Source organism: Coenobita brevimanus, chromosome 70 (assembly GCF_032717465.1).
Source record: "Coenobita brevimanus isolate Jiangsu-jjx chromosome 70, ASM3271746v2, whole genome shotgun sequence".
Lineage (NCBI taxonomy): Eukaryota > Metazoa > Arthropoda > Malacostraca > Decapoda > Coenobitidae > Coenobita > Coenobita brevimanus.
Window position 1 is genome coordinate 11,476,708 of NC_137023.1, and position 18,989 is coordinate 11,495,696.

Genomic DNA, 18,989 nt, shown 5'->3' on the forward strand with positions numbered 1-18,989 from the left:
TCCGTCCTCGCCCGGACGGAGTCCTGCGAGCTATTTTTTTTGGTCGTTTCTTTGTTTCTTTCTTTGTCAGCGACATTACAGAAAAACGGCTAAATGAAATTACATGAATATTTTAGGATATATGGCCACTGGTCCCAAACGAAAGTGATTAATTTTGAGTGTATTCGAGTGATCCTGAAAGGTCAAAATCAATGTCACGGAATTTCAGAGGGATATAACTTGACACCGGCTGAAGATAGAGATATTTACTATTATCAGGATACAGTAATTCCCATATGGGCTTTCATTTGGCACCCAGGACTTTGACCCTGAGTGATCTTAAAAGGTCAGATTCAAGGTCACGGATATACAGGGGGCTATAACTCTAAACTGTTTGCAGTTAGGTATTTACTATTTTCAGTATATTGGGAGTCCCACATGGGCTTTTAATTGGTACCATGACCTCTGACCTTATATTACTCTGAAAGGTGAGACTCAAGGTCACGGTTATTCAGGGGGCTAAAACTCGAAAGTAGTTTAAGATAGAGAAATATTTACTAGTATCAAGATATAGGAAGGCCCATATGGTTTTTTTCATTGGTACCATGATTTCTGACCTTAAGTGACATTGAAAGGTCAAACTTAAGGTCACGGATATTCAGGGGGCTATAACTCGAAACTGGCTGCAGACTGATATATTTACTATTATCTAGGTATAGAGAATCTCATATTGGTTTTTATTAGGCACCATGATCTTTTACCCTGGGTGACCCTGAAAGTTCAAACGCAAGATCGCGGATTACCAGAGGCCTAGAAGTTGGAAACGGTTGAAAATAAAATAACTGCTGTCGGGCGAGGTCTGTTGTGCCTGACATCACTTGTTTTTAATTTTAGTAGTTGAAGGAAAGACTCTACCTCACAGGTGTTGTCAAAGCATCTTAAAACATTGCGAAGATGATGTAAATGATTTAGTCTCCCAAGTGAGGCAGAGAATGTCGAGGCCTGATTGGTAACTGAATGGTGGTGTGACCGATTTTCGCTCTGCAGTTTTCATTGTCATTCTGTATTCTCGTTTTCTTTTTCCTAGTCTCTGGATTCTACAATCTCCTTCGAAGTATAAGTAGTTTTGCCTCATCACGTACTGTAGCACTTTATACTTTCGACCTACAGGAGGTTTTACTCAGTTTGGGAACTGTTTTTCGAAATCGCAGAAGTTAAATACATTTCTAATATCTGTTTTGCTAAATGGGTGCGCTTTGTATAAACTCGTCTGATGGTAGGAAGACAAAAAGATAATCATTTTAAAGGAGAGGAAAAAGTGGAGATAACATTAACGTGACGGTGATTAAATACACAGATGCTTGTGTTCCCCTTTGTTCATTGCTTATTGAGTAGGCAAACGAGTACAGAGATACGCAACATCGCCATAGGGCTGCAGCATCAAACAATATGGACTGAGAAAAAGAAGGATAAAAAAAAAAAAAAAAAAAAAGCAATCCACTTCACTGTCAAGGCTAGCTGGGAAAAAATGAGAAGGACCATCACGTAGGCTCGAACATCTGTCGTCGATGTAATATAGGGAAGAATGAAAGGAAAACGGCTGTCGGACTGGTCAGACTGGTGGACTCCATATGTATCTGCTGTCCCTGTTTGCCCACCAGTATAATTAGCCGTGTGACACTGGCTACCGCGCGTCGTGTTCTAAGGGACGACTAAGACTTAGTAAAAACAGATGATGGGAAGACTGAGACTCAACAAAAACTGACAGCTTGACTTAATGACTCCCGTTCAGTGGGCATAAACAGAAGCCTTCACTTTGTGTACTGAAAGCATTATAATCAACAAAGGCATGAACTGTCTAAAATTAAACAACATCTTTTACTGGATACAATTAGTTCTTTGTAATCAACAGAGGACGGTTAATACGTTATGCCTACTGAAGACGATTAAGAAGAGAGTGAACGAGTATTATGATCAACTACAGCGAACCCTCCCTTTTAGGTTAGTGTTCCAGTCCTTCCCTCCTCCTCCTCCTCCTCCTCCTCCTCCTTCATGCCTTTCTCTCTCTCTCTCTCTCTCTCTCTCTCTCTCTCTTGTCGTTTCTCCAATACTTTGCTGTGTTCTTATTCTCCCACTTCTCACAGTCTCTCCAGGCGGTATTTTTCTCCAATGTATTTTCTCTATTTTCCAATATCCCGTCTTCCTTCCTCGCTTCCTCGTCTCTTCTTTTCCTCTCACTCATCACCTTCACATATCAGACATCTGATAATAATTTCTCTTTAGTATGCCAAGTAATAGAACTTTAATGTATATTAGAAAAGAAATAATCTAAAATTATTTATCAATATGTAGGGAAAGAAAGAGTGCAGCAACAAGCGATGGGAAACAGCCCAGAAACAGGAGAGCATTTGAGATGGGAGGATATTTAAAGTTCTGTACACATTACTGCATTCCACAGGCCAAAAACATTTATTAAGCACTGTGTGGAATGTAGTAATGGGGACAGAATTCTGATTCTCTCCCAATCCAAATGCTGGCTTGCTTTGTTTTTTTTTTTGTTTTTCTTCCCATCGTTCTGCACTTTCTATTCCGCTCCTACATCTTAACAATTATTTCAGAATACTTTCTATTTTATTATCTTTATGGAAGATACCTACTGCATATCCATTAGATATAATATAAAATGACTCTCAGCTGTATGATAATTGCTATCGAGATTACTGATACAGTATTTGTAAAATGATTACGTGGGACGGTGAAACACAAGCCTGTGTACTTTTATATATTCTGTGAAAAACGGTCTGAGTGCTAGAGAATGTTTTTTACTTTGTAACTTGCGTATTGTACCTCAAATACCGCTCTAAGGATGAAAAGAAACATCCCCTGTTATTAAGAAGCGTTTTGGTGCGTAACACCTTCGTGTTTAGGAACTATAATTTATGAAAAAAAAAAAAAAACGATGTATTTAAGACTCGATTTCGCGACGCCTAAGAAGGTTACCAGGGTTTTGCGAGTAGTTTTGCACTTAAATAACGAAGATCTGTCAGTTTTCATACTTAGAGTTGGACTTCACAAGCGTTTTGGTGCCTGCGCCCTTATACCTTCTGGACGGGACGCAGTTTTGAACCTGCGCTATTCCTACATAGTAATCGCTACAGAAAAGACTGATAACACTAAAAAGAAGAATTAATAAATATACGTATTATTACAGCCAATATTTTGATAGAACATGTTCATGAAAGAGAGAGAGAGAGAGAGAGAGAGAGAGAGAGATTTTAGTGAGCCTTTCAGTGGAAAGAAGTTGAGACGAAAAGCTTTTGCCTCCACTTTGTTTAGAAGAGTTGTATGTGTGGACCACCCCCAGCACACACACACACACACACACACACACACACACACACACACACACACACACACACACACACACACACACACACACACACACACACACACACACACAGATGAGCTGCGTTCTACACAGAGGCGACTAAGTGCCATCCACACGTGTGCTGCAACAAGTGCCGGGAACATGTAAACAATACAATAATGAACAAGATGCAAACATGCTGGGAACAGCAGGGTCCAGATCGTGTTGACAAGATCATGATGAAGTCTCGACTGCCTCGTACGGACACATTATCCCATCACCTCTGCTGCCAGCAGGTTTGAAGCTGCACTGTAACATGTTCGCATACATCTGTCCAAATACTGCTGCACATATGTATCCAAACGTTGCCAGTTGTGTTGTCAACACATGTTCAAGTACACGTGTGGTCGCGCACCAAGACTCTTGTACATGGGTAAGGAAAATACCGAGTCTGCTTAGCACACCTAAAATCCTGGAAGCGGACATTGCAAATGAGGTTAATGAGTTCTTTCTATGAAAGATTCTCTTTACTTCGATGTCATTATTTCCAGTTTATTCTTAGTCTCCAGACCACCTCCCTTAACATCTGCTACCTGAGAATTTTCCTGAAATGAATTTAGCCATATGGTTGCAGGCAGAATGAAATGAAAAAACTATTTCGTTTTAGATAAATGATTGATGATTACATACCTTTATTAAGCTTCAGGAAATTGAAACTCTTTTTAAAATACTAAGAAACAGTGTCTCCTCCCTTCTTTCCTTCAGAGTAGGCAGCTTTTCTCTCTCGTCACGGAATGCGGTAGCAACTCAGAAAGTAAGAATGAAGCAGGTTCAAAATGGCGTCCAGTACGCAGGGTATAGGAGCACTGACGCGAAAACGGTCGCAAAGCCCAGTTCTAAGCATTACTAAAAGACCGCTATTCAAGCACAAAACTATTAGCAAAGCCTCGCTAACCTTGGTAGAAGACGCAAAATCGAACCGCAATAATACTGATTTTGTTCTTTTTCTTTCTTCTTCATCAGTCATACCTCCAAAACAAAAAGGGGTACGCGAGCGTACTCTACACCAAAACGCTTCTTGTCAAGTGTAGATGTTTCTTTTCACGTTTAGAAAAGCACTCAGGCTACGGTTCTCGAGTTACGGCCTGAAAACCACATCGCGGTCACCCGTAGGTATGCCATTTTGCACAATATTGGTTAGCTACAGCTCGCCTACAGTTAAAGAACGGACCAAAACACTTCTTTTCACGAGCAGGCTCCCTCGTTTTAGTCTCCTCAGGAGCAATGGAGCTATGTTCTACGAGTCAACTGCAGTCCAAACAGTATCGCTCTACCTTAGCTAGTTGCAGCCTACCACGTTATTCTCCAGGTATCAACTTTATCTCTACTTTTCAACTACGGTGCTTTCTGCTTTTGTGCAGAAGGCTAATAATAAGTTAAAATAATGTTATCTTGAATATCATTCTGTTTTAGGAAGCGAGTTAGGTTTCTACTGACTTGCACGAATAAGCCTAATTGATGCATTTCAGGATACTTCTTTAACCGTCCGTGCATGCAGGCATGGTGTTACGCATGCGCACATGCGTACATGCATAATTGCCAGTGTTTGATCCAAGTGTGATATAACAAGCTACCTTCTCATTATCAATCAGCATACAGGGAGCAAGGCATCACGGGTCTTTCTACTCAGTCTTTAATATAATGAGAAAATACTGTAATAATTTGTCATTGTTTTCTCATCATCATTCGGTTTCATTTGTCATTGTTATCTCCTATATTTATATCTCTCACTCTCTCAGCTTGGCCCCAAACCTGAGTGCGTGGTACATGTACTATTGCGGCCAGGAGTTCTTAGCCACCCTCGTCCAGCCAACCCGTGAATGTGGCAGCGTCGCATTCACGAGCACAGAAGTTGCCTTCGATGCATTTCTGTCGAAAAATATCCCTTCAGCTTTGGGCTTGTACTAATGGATAAAGCAATAGTAATATTTACTTTGAAGGTTTGACTCTGATATCACGAATATATCATAATGATTATTTAATAACTTGTTTCTCGTATTGAGCCCAGCAAGTGACAAATATATATATTTGGTTCCACTCCAAGACTTCCTACAGGTTTGAACCAGCGAACACAGAGTGAACAAGTTCGAAACATTCATTTGTTAACAGGGGAGAGAGAGAGAGAGAGAGAGAGAGAGAGAGAGAGAGAGAGAGAGTGTGTATGGTGGGCGCCTGTGAATTTTGGAATAATGAGGTGGAGGCAGACTGGCACAGGGAAATGCAAGGGATGAGAAACCCTGGATTTCTGTGATCCATTGAAAACAGGCCACAGTGTGATTATTTCTTCCATCAGTCACTAGAACTTGCATTGCTTTGTGATAATTTTTTTTAGGATTGCTTTCGTTGAAGTAATGAATTAGGAGATAAATGCTGTTGGTTTAACAAAAAACTGTGCTTAAGAAAGTAATTTGCCTCTCTGTCCAGAGAGAGATATCCAGTTAATGAGAAAAATACTCATGAGTTTGCCAAAAATCTCCAGGTGCCAACCACCAGAGAGAGAAAAAAATGTGAACATAAGGCATTCAACAGAAGTTACGCGGCCTGCCAAATAATTTGACAAAGTCAACTGGCGTTACCCAGAATAACGCCCATCTTTCATTATATCCGACGAGACGTTATCCTGGGATTAAACTCCTTCATCAGCCAAAGGAAAAATTCCCTGTTTAGCTCGAGCACCTTATTTACTCGTATCGCATAAAGTCATGTGTATGTAGCCGGAATGAAGCCCCTTATCTACGGCCTGGCAAACTCCCTGTAAAGAGTACCCGGTACTATTTTCTGCCGACAGACTGAGTTAAGCGGTGAGACTCATCTTTCGTGTAAGGAAATCCACCCCGTCTGTGTGTGTGTGTGTGTGTGTGTGTGTGTGTGTGTGTGTGTGTGTGTGTGTGTGTGTGTGTGTGTGTGTGTGTTGAATTGTGAGTCATCTGACTTGTGGAGCATGGTATGCGGGTTGGTCGGTTGGTGACTGGGTGGGTGGAGTGGTTAGTGTAGGCTGGTTTTTTCACAGGCGGATTAGGTGGAGTGGGTGGGCGAGAGGGAGGGGAAAGGGTTGTTGGGCTGGTTAAGTGGGGTGGAGTGGGGTTCGTGCATTGTTTAAGTGAGGTGGGTGGTGGGGCTACTAGTAGGGCAAGGCAAGAGACGGGTTTGTGTCGTCCTACTTTTGAGACATTCTGTATTGAGTAAGGTTGTGGGTATGTGCGCTGATGGGTGGGTGTGTAGGTGGATGGACGGATTGTGGGAAAACAGGCCACTTGGACTAGGTGATATGAGTTAATGTCCGAGTTGGGAAGAGTTTAGTGTCCGGAAAATCGGTCCACAGGGGATATTATTCTGGAATTATGTTGAAGTAGGTATATATATATCCAGTGGGTTACAACAGGTCCGTCATGCAATACGTCTGTTGATTAAGAGGTCTGTTTCAACTGCACGCATCAGTGGGTGATATAACCACGTCGGATAACAGGTTTATGTGCAAAATAGGTTCATTTATGAAAAATACATCCACGGATATACGACCATGTAGGAAACCTGTATCCATGGAGAGATTCAAGGTCAACGGAAAAATTGGTCCGTGGGGAGAAAATACATCAGTGGGGAAAATTAGTTCGTGGGAAAATAGGTTACGTAGAAAAGTAGGCGTCTTTGAAAAAAAAAAAAAAAGTCTTTAAGGAAAATAGATCCATGGAGGATTGTGCTCCGAGTGGTGAAAAAGTCCATTGCTAAAAATATTCATGGGGTGAAAATAGGTCCATAGGGGCATACACGTATGTAAACATACATGGAATATTTAAAATAAGTGGGACCTAAAATATCCAACTTTTAACAGCGACCGTTGCCTGGAATTAGGCTTACCACTGCACACCTTGGACCAAACAACCATTAGCCAGACCCTATTACCACTTCGTCATCCAGTTATTATATTTCATAATTTACCTTCATTTAGCCATTTAAGCATAGAAAGCCAACCGAAACGAAAGGAAAAATCCCTGTTTAACTGTGTTGAGCACCTCATTTCTCCACCTCATTCCTCTAAAATTCACAGGCACCCGCTACTCTCTCTCTCTCTCTCTCTCTCTCTCTCTCCTGTTAACAAATAAATGTTTCGAACTTGTTCACTATGTGTTCGCTGGTTCAAACCTACAGGACGTCATGGAGTGGAACCAAATATACATATTTATCACTTGCTTGGCTATACGAGAAACAAGTTATTAAATAATCAGTATGATATATTCGTGATATCAGAGTCAAACCTTCAGTGTAAATATTACTATTGCTTTATCCATTAGTATAAGCCCAAAGCTGAAGGGATATTTTTCGACAGAAATGCATCGAAGGCAACTTCTGTGCTCGTGAATGCGACGCTGCCACATACACGGGTTGGCTGGACGAGGGTGGTTAAGAACTCCTGACCGCAATAGTACATGCATGCTCAGAATGCGTGCATGCATACTGATATTATGTTATGCATGTAAGGAAGAAGTATCCAAATCACATTACATGATACATGTACATGCATGCTTGGAATGCTGAAATCACGCTATGCGTGTAACAATCCAAATCTAACATTTGCTCTATGCATTATTATACTTCAACAAAAAATGTCATAAGCTAGAAAACAAAAACTTTCTTCTAAAATGATTGTTAAGACGTAGAAAGGGCAAAAGTGCACAGATAAAAGGTGAAAAAACACAGAAGCAAGAACATTCTACGAACTACAAATACATGTTTGTGGCTAAGGTGTGGAATATAGTAATGGGTATAGGTGTCCAAATCTGAAAAGGGCAAAAGTGCCGAGACAAGAGGTGAAAAAAAGCACAGAAACAAGAGATCATTCAGGATGGGAAGAGATTTGGAGACTTATACCCATTACTACATTCCACCAGCTGCAAGTTAGTGGTTAAAGTGTTGAATGTAGTAATGGTTATAGGTCTCCAAATGTCCTCCCATCCTGATTGCTGTCTTGTTTGTGTGCTTTTATTACGTATTATCTCAGCACTATCCCCCTTTACAGATGTGGAGACTATATCCATTAATACATGCCACACCTTAGCCACAAGCATGTGTTGGTAGCTGGTGGAATGCTCTTGTTTCTCTCTCTCTCTCTCTCTCTCTCTCTCTTTAATCACTTATTTGTGCACTTTTGCCATTCGTACTTCTTACATTCATTTTAGATTTTTTTTTCTAGTTGTTCTGTGTGTGTATATATATATATATATATATATATATATATATATATATATATATATATATATATATATATATATTGTGTGTGTGTGTGTGTGTGTACTGCGTTTCAACTTTACAGCTTTACTGTCATTCTTTTCACTCCTTCCAATACAATTTTTATTGTTAAGCTTTCGCTTTTCATATGCCCAAGCTGCTTCAGTTCATTACAACTATCTGATGTAACATCCACATCTGCCTCCTTTTCCCTGCGCGTGTTCACCTTTCTTTCCAGTTAACAAATACTCCTCAAATAACCCAGTTTCTACAGCCTTCACTCATGACGTATCATTGTATCACTGTCCACTCCTTACTCCCATATGTCAAATTTACCACAAACAAATTCTCATGTAGCGATAATTTTTTACTTCCATAACGAGTGTTACGTGTAATCGAACGACAGCTTTTGTAAGGATACACGCTATGGGTTCCTCTGATTCAGAAGGGCGATTTTCAAGATTATCTGTATAACTACATTGCTACCATTCGGTCTTTCTTTTCTATTCTTTTGCTTATATCACCCTATTAATAAAGCAAACTGAATAGGTAAAAAAAAGGACGGCACCGTAATGAAAAACAGGTCAGCTGGTAAAAAGAAAGTCAGCTTTTTCAAGAGGCAAAAGTCAGAAATATTAAAATGTCACCTTTTTGAAGAGGCAAAGTGATTAAAACATCATAGTTCTCAAGAGGAAAAGTGCATACGCAAGTGTGACATAGTGACGGGATTAAAAAGAAAAAATGTCAGCCTTTAATATGTATAGACCACATGCCACGCATTCGGCATCATGGCAGGAAAACCAAATATACCTTATTCCCGACAAATATTTGCCATAAAACCGTTAGTAACTGGCGGTTTGCCTATGCTTCGGCCTCTCATTTTATAAAATACGGCGGAGAGAGAATGGAGTTTAGCCCCTGACAACGTTGGGTGTGCGCCAGCTGGAGTAGAGAAACTGTTGCTGGAGGTGTGCAACAGGTAGGTCGGAGGGCAGTTTAAAAAAAGTAGACAACTAGGATCTTTCGCCGAATGCAAATGATGGGAAACAACACGAGCAGTTTAAACTTTTGGCAGCAGTGAATTTCTCTGAGCTGAATAAAATAATCTTGCAACAGTTTGAATAATAGAACTGTGTTTATTTTTTGCCCATAAACTAGTGTACATGTTTAGTCTCCAGCTAGAGAAACAAGATTGATGTCGGGACAGCCAGACTGTTGTACTACGTTTTCATTCCCTCATCCCTGTTCAACTTGGAATATAAGTGCTTGGGGGCAAATTTGATTCTTGTATTCCCTCATCCCTGTTCAACTTGGAATATAAGTGCTTGGGGGCAAATTTGATTCCTGTATGTCGTTTGAGAAGGGAAGACTGAAGCTTGTCGAAAAGTGTTTGCCTTAATGACCTTCGGGCAGTCGATGAGCATAAACCGAAGCGTTCTTCTTCTTTTTCCTAGATAGCAATAGGTTTTTTAGTATCTCTGCTAAGGTTGGCCTCTGTGGACTTAAGAAATAAATTACGTTATCCGTAGCAAAATAGAGAGTTAGCTTATTAGTCAGGGAGTAAAGAAATGTAGGCCTATGTTTACGAGGCAACAGATAGTGTACAGAAACAAGATCAACAAATGACAGCGAACGGATAGATCATACTAATAAAATTTTAACAGTGTCCTAAGAACACAGTACTTATGAAAGCGGTAAAAATTTTGAAATTTAATCCAAGGAAAAAAAAAAAAAAAGTCTGATAGGCTACAGTATATTTGATAACTTTTTCGGTCCCAAAATTATCCATAATTTCCTTTCTGTGAATGGAAAAACACCAATCTGATTCACGGACCGGCAGACACTTGCACAAAGACATTTTCCAATTGTTCCTAATCACCGAGTAGTAGATTTAAGTAAATATTCTATGTTCCAAGAAACGAGTGGGATGTGGAAACAAACAATTGTTTGCTTTAATGAACCTCACGTAGTGGGCATAAAGTTTTAATTAATGCTCCAGTAAGTCCCAGTGTGTGTGATTCTGTTGTAGTTATCAACACAGCATGAAGAGGAAACTTTACATTTGAAATACACTAACCACTCAAGATATATTTGCCCTACGGAAAAATACAAGAAACAGCGCTTACAATGAGTCACAGATGACCTGCACAATGATATATTTGTCATCAAGTGCAGTTGTGTTCATATGGAACACAGGACAATAATATTATTATGATAACTAACTTTAAGTAGACGAAAGAAGTGCACCTATTCTGCTTAAAAGCCTTCAGTGAGATGAAGTATCTAATATATTTTTGCTACCTCCAGAGAATTTTTTTACGCTAAGAAGAAACTATATCAGTAGCCTTCATTATCTTCCCGACTGCAAGTATACTCACTTAATCTCCATAAAGTTATCTCATAATAGCAAAAATACAATTAAAACAAGCCGGTAGGCGACGATGGCTAGCTCTAAGCGGACAAAAGTTTGGCCCAAGCGAGGTACGAATTAAAGATGGTGCTGCTAGCGACCATGAGTGCGTTTCGACACTAAAAGTCGTTTCTACATGGAGGTGCTCCAGTGCAACATTCCACCCAAGAAGCATGACCCTCGGAGCCTTAGAATTTCGCGCGAGCATAGTCCTGATTTTAGCTATTTTCACCGTTTTCACATCTGATGACCTTTTACCCCCGACCTGGCCAATGTAGCACATAGGTGTACAATAGAAAGTTGTAGCACAAGTCAACGTCTATAAGCATGCAAATTTCATTCAACTCCACCTAGTCGCATGAGGACAAGAGGGGCATTTTTGAAAACCACTATTGGTTGCTAGGGATGGTAAGGCGAATCTTAGCAGGGTTGCCACTCGAAAGAGAGGACAGAGGTGAAAAATGGATGACACACATCCGATAGGCAATGACCTCAAAATTAGGCCTAAAGAAGTCACACCCATTTTACGCCCATTGGTAATGCTTTTACAGCTCAAAACGTGAAAAGTATGAAAAAAAATGTTTTTTTGGCCGTTGCTAGGCAACAGGAGAGTTGAGGCTTGCAGAAGTGGAGAAAGCAGTAAAACAGTTACAGAATAATAAGGCACCAGGGGAGGATGGTTTATTTCCGGAAATGTTTAAAGTGGAGGGGGATAGATTAATAATGATCTTGACCAAGCTATTCAATAAGATATGGGTGACGGGGTTACTACCATCAGTTTGGAAGAATGGTGTAATTGTTAAAGTTCCGAAGAAGGGAGACCTGAGTGAATGTGGTAATTGGAGGGGAATCTCTTTGTCACCGATAGCTTTGAAAGTTTTCAGTAGAGTGTTGTTAAATAGGTTGGAGCCGGTGGTTGAGGGTATTCTGAGGGATGAACAGGCTGGTTTTAGAAAGGGACGTGGTTGCAATGATCAGATCTTTATAGTTAGGCATTTGACGCAGCAAGTTAATGAAATGAGAGTACCGTTAAGTCTTTGTTTTGTTGATTTTGAAAAGGCTTTTGATAGTGTTTCGAGAGAGACTATGGGGAAGATCATGAGACATTATGGAATACCAGAGGAGTTTGTGAGGGTCATTATGAACATGCATGAGGACACATTTTGTAAAGTGATGGTTGATGGTTGTCTGAGTGATTCGTTTGAAGTCAAGTCCGGTGTAATTCAAGGTGGTGTTCTATCGCCTTTACTATTTATATTGGTCATTGATTACATTATGAAACGCGTTGGAACAGAAACCGGTGCAGGTATACTTTGGGGAGATAACAGGAAACTTTTGGATTTAGATTATGCAGATGATATAGTTTTGATTTGTGATGGGCCAGAAGAGATGCAGAGAGTGTTGGACTGTTTGGTGAGTGAAGGTCGCAAGGTGGGTTTGGTTATTAATTGTGGAAAAACTGAAATAATCAATATGAATATGGAAAATGCGCAGGAATGTGTAATTGGAGGTATGGTTGTAAAGCAAGTTGATAGGTTTAAATATTTAGGTACTTATTTAGCCAAGGATGGTTCTTTGAACTCTGAATTCGAAGAAAGGTTAAAGAAGGCTAATCAGGCAATGGGAATGCTTAAAAATATTTGGAATAATAAAAATTTTTCTGTGCATACAAAAATCAAACTTTATAAGGTAATGGTTAGGAGTATCTTAATTTATGGACACGAGTCTTGGTACAGCACAGTGACTATGGAAAATAAATTCTTGGTGTTTGAAAACAAAGCACTTAGAAGAATATTAGGAGTTAAGTGGTGGGAAAGGATACCAAATAGCAGAATTAGAGAAATAACGGGAGTGCAGCCGGTCGATGAATATGTTAGGTTCTCACGATGGAAGTGGCTAGGACTTGTGTATAGGAGACAGGGAATAGTACGAGGTACACCAGGGTGGGTGGCACTTGGTAGAAGAGGTAGAGGAAGGCCAAAAGAGACGTGGGTGAGGACAATGAGACGGGAAGCTGGAGATGAGTGTTGGGGAGATCTTGAGGAGTTAGCACAAGATAGGATGTGGTGGTGTGAGTTCATCGAGGCCCTATGCATCCCCGAGGGTGCCACAGGAAATGATTGATTGCTAGGCAACTGCTCGTTGCATACCAACGAAAACCTTCCGGGCACAACTAGGTCATATGCTGGTCATTGTGTCCAAGTTTGGTCATAATCAGTTAATTCTGAAGGGTAGAAATGCCTACCACAATTTAATAAGAAACCAGGCAAGAAAATGCGACTAACAATAACAGCAGTATGAGCTGGCCAATTAAATCTTTGCGTTAGAGGAATTAATACTGTTTTTTTAAGGTTATTAAGTAACACAAAATCCAGCTCCTGTTTGGTTCCGTCTTCTTGATGGCTTAGTACTAACTCCACTTTATTAGCGACACATAATGCTCGTCAGACATCACTATTATTTTGCATGATACTGTATTTACAATTTTAATCTACACATACATGCTGACCAAAAATACCGCAGTCTCTAGAGAAATGGTCCGTGTAAAGCAGTACAGTGGCAATACAATTTTGGGGTGGATTTCCTGGGGTAAGGGAATTTAATAAAATTACATCTATCTACCCTCTCGAGACTGAAAAGTCTCCCCTGCACTGAATACAAATGTGTGAATACAGCAAGAATGAAATTAATGTTCGTCGCTAGCTTCAAGAGGTTGACGTGAATTTACTTTTAAAATGAGACTTCTAAATAAGAGATCTATAGAAAGGTGAGCCATCAAAACGATAACTTATAAGGAGTACGAATTTTTTGTGTCCCACCCTCTCCCCTTAATATTTTAGGAAAGCAAATTTGCAAACATTTACACAGGCTTTCAGATATTTTCATTCCTGTTTGTCCTTTATTCTCCCAAATTATCATTCCCACACACAATAAATTAATGGTTTCCAAAATTATTTATTTTTTTATATAAAAAAATTGAAAAGACCATTCAAACTATCTTTCACCAAGATAAACATAGACAAAATATTAGTATGGAATATAGTTTGTCATGTAGGACGAAACATTCCCAATGGCCATTACAATTTTAAGAACTTGTTTAGAAGCAAAATTTCATGAGCTTCGAGTCCTGGATTAGGATCATTTCCATGACAAACAGTTCCCAGTAGAACTTATGAATATCCGGCAAAGCATAACAATTCAGCCGTGTCTCCCATAACCTCAGAAGAGAGCAGATAGATGCCCATGTTTCTATCTAACGCCATAACGACCCAAATAACTCGGAAATTTTTCTCTAAGGTACAGCTTTATACGAATTTAAAAAGTCACTACAGAATTCACCTTAAAAATATTTAACGTAACATGACAGAGAGAGAGAGAGAGAGAGAGAGAGAGAGAGAGAGAGAGAGAGAGAGACTTGTAGGTATTATTCCAGGCGACCTGTAAAGAGAATAACGCAAAACCCCCCTCCGAAAAAATAAAAGGTGGGAGAAAAATAAAAGTTATTTGTAAAGAAGAATTATCTATCTAGTGTTCTGCTTAATAGCAGGTTTATCACTCTTTCATTCCATCCTCTTCTTATGCTATTCCTCTTTATTTTCGCGCATAACTTCACCTCTTGATATTCTGCAGCATTCCAGTTTTTCTTGCAAGTCTTCTCTTCATTTATTCCTTCGATCACATCCATTAACAGACCTTCAAGTCTCTGCAGACACCCAATCCAGCTCTTTCTCCTCCTTTCTGCTGCCTGAATTCTGAAGAATTTCCTCATTGCTTACCCTTTTTGTCTAATTCTTATCGTTTGTCTAAACAACCACCTCTCACAAATTTCTGGGCGCTTTATATCTTCTGTTCTCAGTTTTTTAAGTTTCAGCTCCCTAAAGTATCACACTCTAAATCCGTATCTTTATGATTTTCTTCTTCAATTTCAGTTTCAAGCCTAAGGTAGACAACAGCGCCTTTCTCTTGTTAAATGCTTCCTTGACCATTGCTATTCTCGTTCTCATTTTTTTCTGGCAATATCCATCTTCAGAATTTATGATTTCACGACAGTTTAAGTAAAACTCTTGTTATGGTTCTTCCTTTCATCCTTATTTTGACTCCTTTAGTCCTGGTGTTCCCCATCCTCATTGTCTATGTTTCTTGACATTAATATTCATGCCACAGTTCTTCCATTATTCTTCGCAGCCCCACTTGCGTTAGCGGCCACAGAATGATCATCCCTGCATTCGCAAAGCGTCCGTCAACCTTGACAGCTTCTTCAGTATTATTCAGTGCCTTTCTTATCATTATTTCAGCACACACACTGAACAGCACTCACGACAAAAATTACTCCTGTCTGACTCCCTTCCCTGTGATTCCGTGTTCGGATTGTCCATTATCCACTCAAACGATGGTTGGCTGTCCAAGATTCAGTGCCGATATTTTCAGTCTGTCCCTTCAGTCTCCTTCACTGTCAAGGAGTGTCTTTATTAACTTGATGCTGCTTACTCGGTCAAATGCTTTCTCATAATCTACAAAGTAAAATAAATGTTTACGTCCTTCCTAAACTCGAAGTTCCGCTCTCATAACAGCCCCATTACTGTAGCTGCATCTCTTTTTCCGTGTCCTATCCTGAAATCGAACTGGTCATCACCTACGAAGGTCCTTGCTAAATAATGTAAATGGAGACTTACAACGAAAACTAAAATAAGGCAACTTACTATCCACAAAAACGGCAACTTCTAACAACCACTCACATTTTACTCTAACTTGGCATACAGTTGCCCTCTCTCCACCTTGAATGCAAAGTTGTAAAAACAGAGTAAAGCTAGAATATGGTGCTAGTTACGAAGGAGTGTTATGGAAAACATGTAGACTGCAGTACTGTTTTTTTATGCCACTGAATTACGTATACTTAGCTACAAAACGACGAAAATTTGGGCCAAGTTAGTGTAAAACTTTATAGTGACTCACCTCGGATGCGCCTCGAGTACAAATGCGTCAAACTGGAGCAGGATGTGTGCGGCTGGCGGTGCTGTGAGGATGGTGGAGCAGGTGCGGGAGGGCGGGTAGTGGGCTGGGTAGCCGGGAGAGGCCAGGATGGTGGGTGGAGCCTGAAGGCTGAGACTCAGAGACCTGTTGCATGACCATGGTGGTTCCTCCTCTGACACTCCATCTGAGGAATAAAAAAAGTTACATTAATCATCAAATTAACTGTGCATTTGTTAATCATCAGTTATCATCATTGTGGACTGAGGCTGTGCGACACGTTGCAGGGCCATGGCGGTTAGCCCTTTGATTCCTTGAGTGAGGATGAAGAAAAACAAAATCAAAGGACTAAACTTCTGATAACAGAAATTCTACACTCCATTTGAGGAAAAATGAGATTAACGGTTTGATTTATAAAATGTTTTCTATCCAGAAAAATGATGAACTAACCCACTGACCATTTGTGAATCATTATCATCATCATCATCATTATACTGACCTCTTTTTCCCAACCAAGGATGGGATTAGGCAAGATCCAGAAAACAGGAAGAAAGGAAAGTACGAAAAGGAAAAACCACTGACAGCTTGACCAGTTAACATTTATGCGGAATACAAATCGATATATAAACAGGTTCTGAGTAGATGCAAGAAAGAAGTGTGATATATCTTGCCCTTAAACGTCTCAGTGCTCACTCAGTACCAAAAAAATACCGCTAAATATTCTAACGACAGAAATCCCAGACTTATTTTATTCCTGCTACCACCGACGGTGTCATTCAAAACAGCAGTGACCTTTCCTTAGCCATGAGTTAACAACCACGTGGGTGAGAAAGAATGAAGAAGTGTGTGGCAACGGAAGCATAAATATGTGCGAAGGGATGGAAGTGGGGTGTGTATGAAGGCATGGAGGTGTTAGTATGGGTGTATTATTGGAGTGTAGGTATGAATGCAGTATGAAAGTGAAACCATGGATGTAATATGAAAGTAAAAGCTTGAAATGAAGGGTGGAAAGGGAGTGTGGATGGAGAAATGAAAATGCTAGCATGGTTTCAGTGTGGAAGTGTAAGTATGAATGTATTATGGAAGTGTAGGTACGAATGTAATATGGAAATGCATGTATGAATGTAGCATGGAAGTCCAGGTATGAATATAATATGGACGTGTTGATATGAATATATAGTAATATGGAAATGCATGTACTAGCCCTGATCCAAAAGTATCCGACCATATTATTTTTCTCGTAAACCAGTAGGAGCAAGGGGATGCTACGGAATGGAGCGTGACCTTGAATTGTTGTGTGCATGCCCAAATAATAGGCACGTTTTGGCAAGAGAAAGTTTAATCCCGGATCAAGATAAAGTCGATCCTGACAGATGATCCTGTTTTGGCGAGGCACAGTTCTGGTTTTGGACTGGAGTGATAGATGAAGCCCGGATTGATCTGAGGCAGTCTACCTCCCCGAGGTGGACTGAGCTGGGCGATCCCGAAATGTGACGTCACACCAAAACAAACATAGCGTCAGCTCCTACACTGTAAGTGCCGTATTTAAATGTTTTTTAAAATAATATACTGAGAAAATGCTACTGCCATTACTAACGTCGGTACGAGCTCATCTGTGTCTGGTTTCATCAATTATGGTACCGTACTGCTGAAAATGAGAGCAAAATTACTGCTGACCAAATCATCCGTCTGAACTTTTAACTGCCACAGTTTTGTTTACTATCAGGTGGGGCACTGGGGTGTCGCCATGGCAACAGGACAAGCCGATCCGAAACTGCTGGACTGTTTTGGTGTGACCCTTCTGGATCAGCAATCCGCGATCCTAACCCGATCCCCCTGACCCCGCCAAAATAGGCCTAATTTATGTTCAGTGCTGCCATCCACCCCAGTCACCGCCGAGCAGTGTGTGTTTGACGACATGTTCATCTTGCTCGTCACATTTTCCTTTTGTGTCGCGATGACCGAGCAAATCGCGCAAAGTTGTTCCATATTTTTTATCTCTAATACTTGGTGATACAGAATCTGAAACCATCAGAAAGATTCAGCAGTCTTTTGGCAATGGAGGTATGGGCTACACAAATTAAGGAGTGGTATAATCACTTGAAAAATGGCCGAGCATCAGTGAGTTTCTTTTTCAACCACTAAGGTGCTGTTCATTACGAGTAGGCTCCAGGGGGTCAAACAGTCAATAAAGAGTACTACCTGGGAGTTCTCCGTCGTCTACAGAATGCTGTGCGCCGCAAGAGGTGAGAGTTGAGGGAGGCAGAGAAATGGCAGCTTCAGCACGACACCGTTCCAGCCCACTCATCCCATTTCAACCAGGATTTTTGGGCCAAAAACAAGATCACAGAAGTCCAGGAAGTTCTATACTCTCCTGACTTGGCGCCCTGCTACATTGGGCTATTTCCTTAATTAATGATGCAGCTAAAGGGTTCGAGATTTGAGGACACCAATGAGATAAAATACAAATGTGACAAAAATCTTATTAGCAATCCGAAAAAGTTACTTTACAAAATTTTTCCAGCAAAGAAAGGACCTCTTGGCTAAGTCTGTTGAGTCATAAGGAGCTATTTTGAAAGGAATGAAGTCTGAACTCAATAAGTACTCCTTTTTCTTCACCAGGTAATGGGTGGATACTTTTCTATCAGACCTCGAATGAAAGTAGCGGTGAAGTGTATGATGAATTGTGGAAATTTAAGTATGGATGAAGGTATAGCCGTGTGAGGGTATTTGTAGGTATGGCAGTTCTTAACCAGGAAGGCAATGTGCACGATGTGTATGGTGGTATAAGTGTTAGTATGTATATAGGTATGACAACAGGTGTATATTCAAGATGGAACTGTGTGTGTACATGACAGTGTGACTATGATGTGGGAATGCGTGAGTGAATATAATGATGGAAGTGTGAGTTAGCATGAACAGCTAGAGAACTCATCTGCTGTCTAAAACAACGCTACTTCCATCCCGGACTAAGAACAGGAA

General features: G+C 40.3%; 1 protein-coding gene across 1 annotated transcript in view; it reads right to left on the reverse strand.

The window, feature by feature from the left end:
- LOC145406388 (uncharacterized) overlaps positions 1–16,468 on the reverse strand; it is a 246,849-nt gene extending 230,381 nt beyond the window's left edge. Inside the window, exons 1-2 of the mRNA XM_080277552.1 lie at positions 16,462–16,468; positions 15,993–16,194 (exon numbers count right to left, since the gene is read on the reverse strand). Coding sequence (XP_080133678.1) covers positions 15,993–16,194; positions 16,462–16,468 — 209 coding nt within the window. The remainder of the gene's footprint in view (positions 1–15,992; positions 16,195–16,461) is intronic.
- Positions 16,469–18,989: the final 2,521 nt, after the last annotated feature.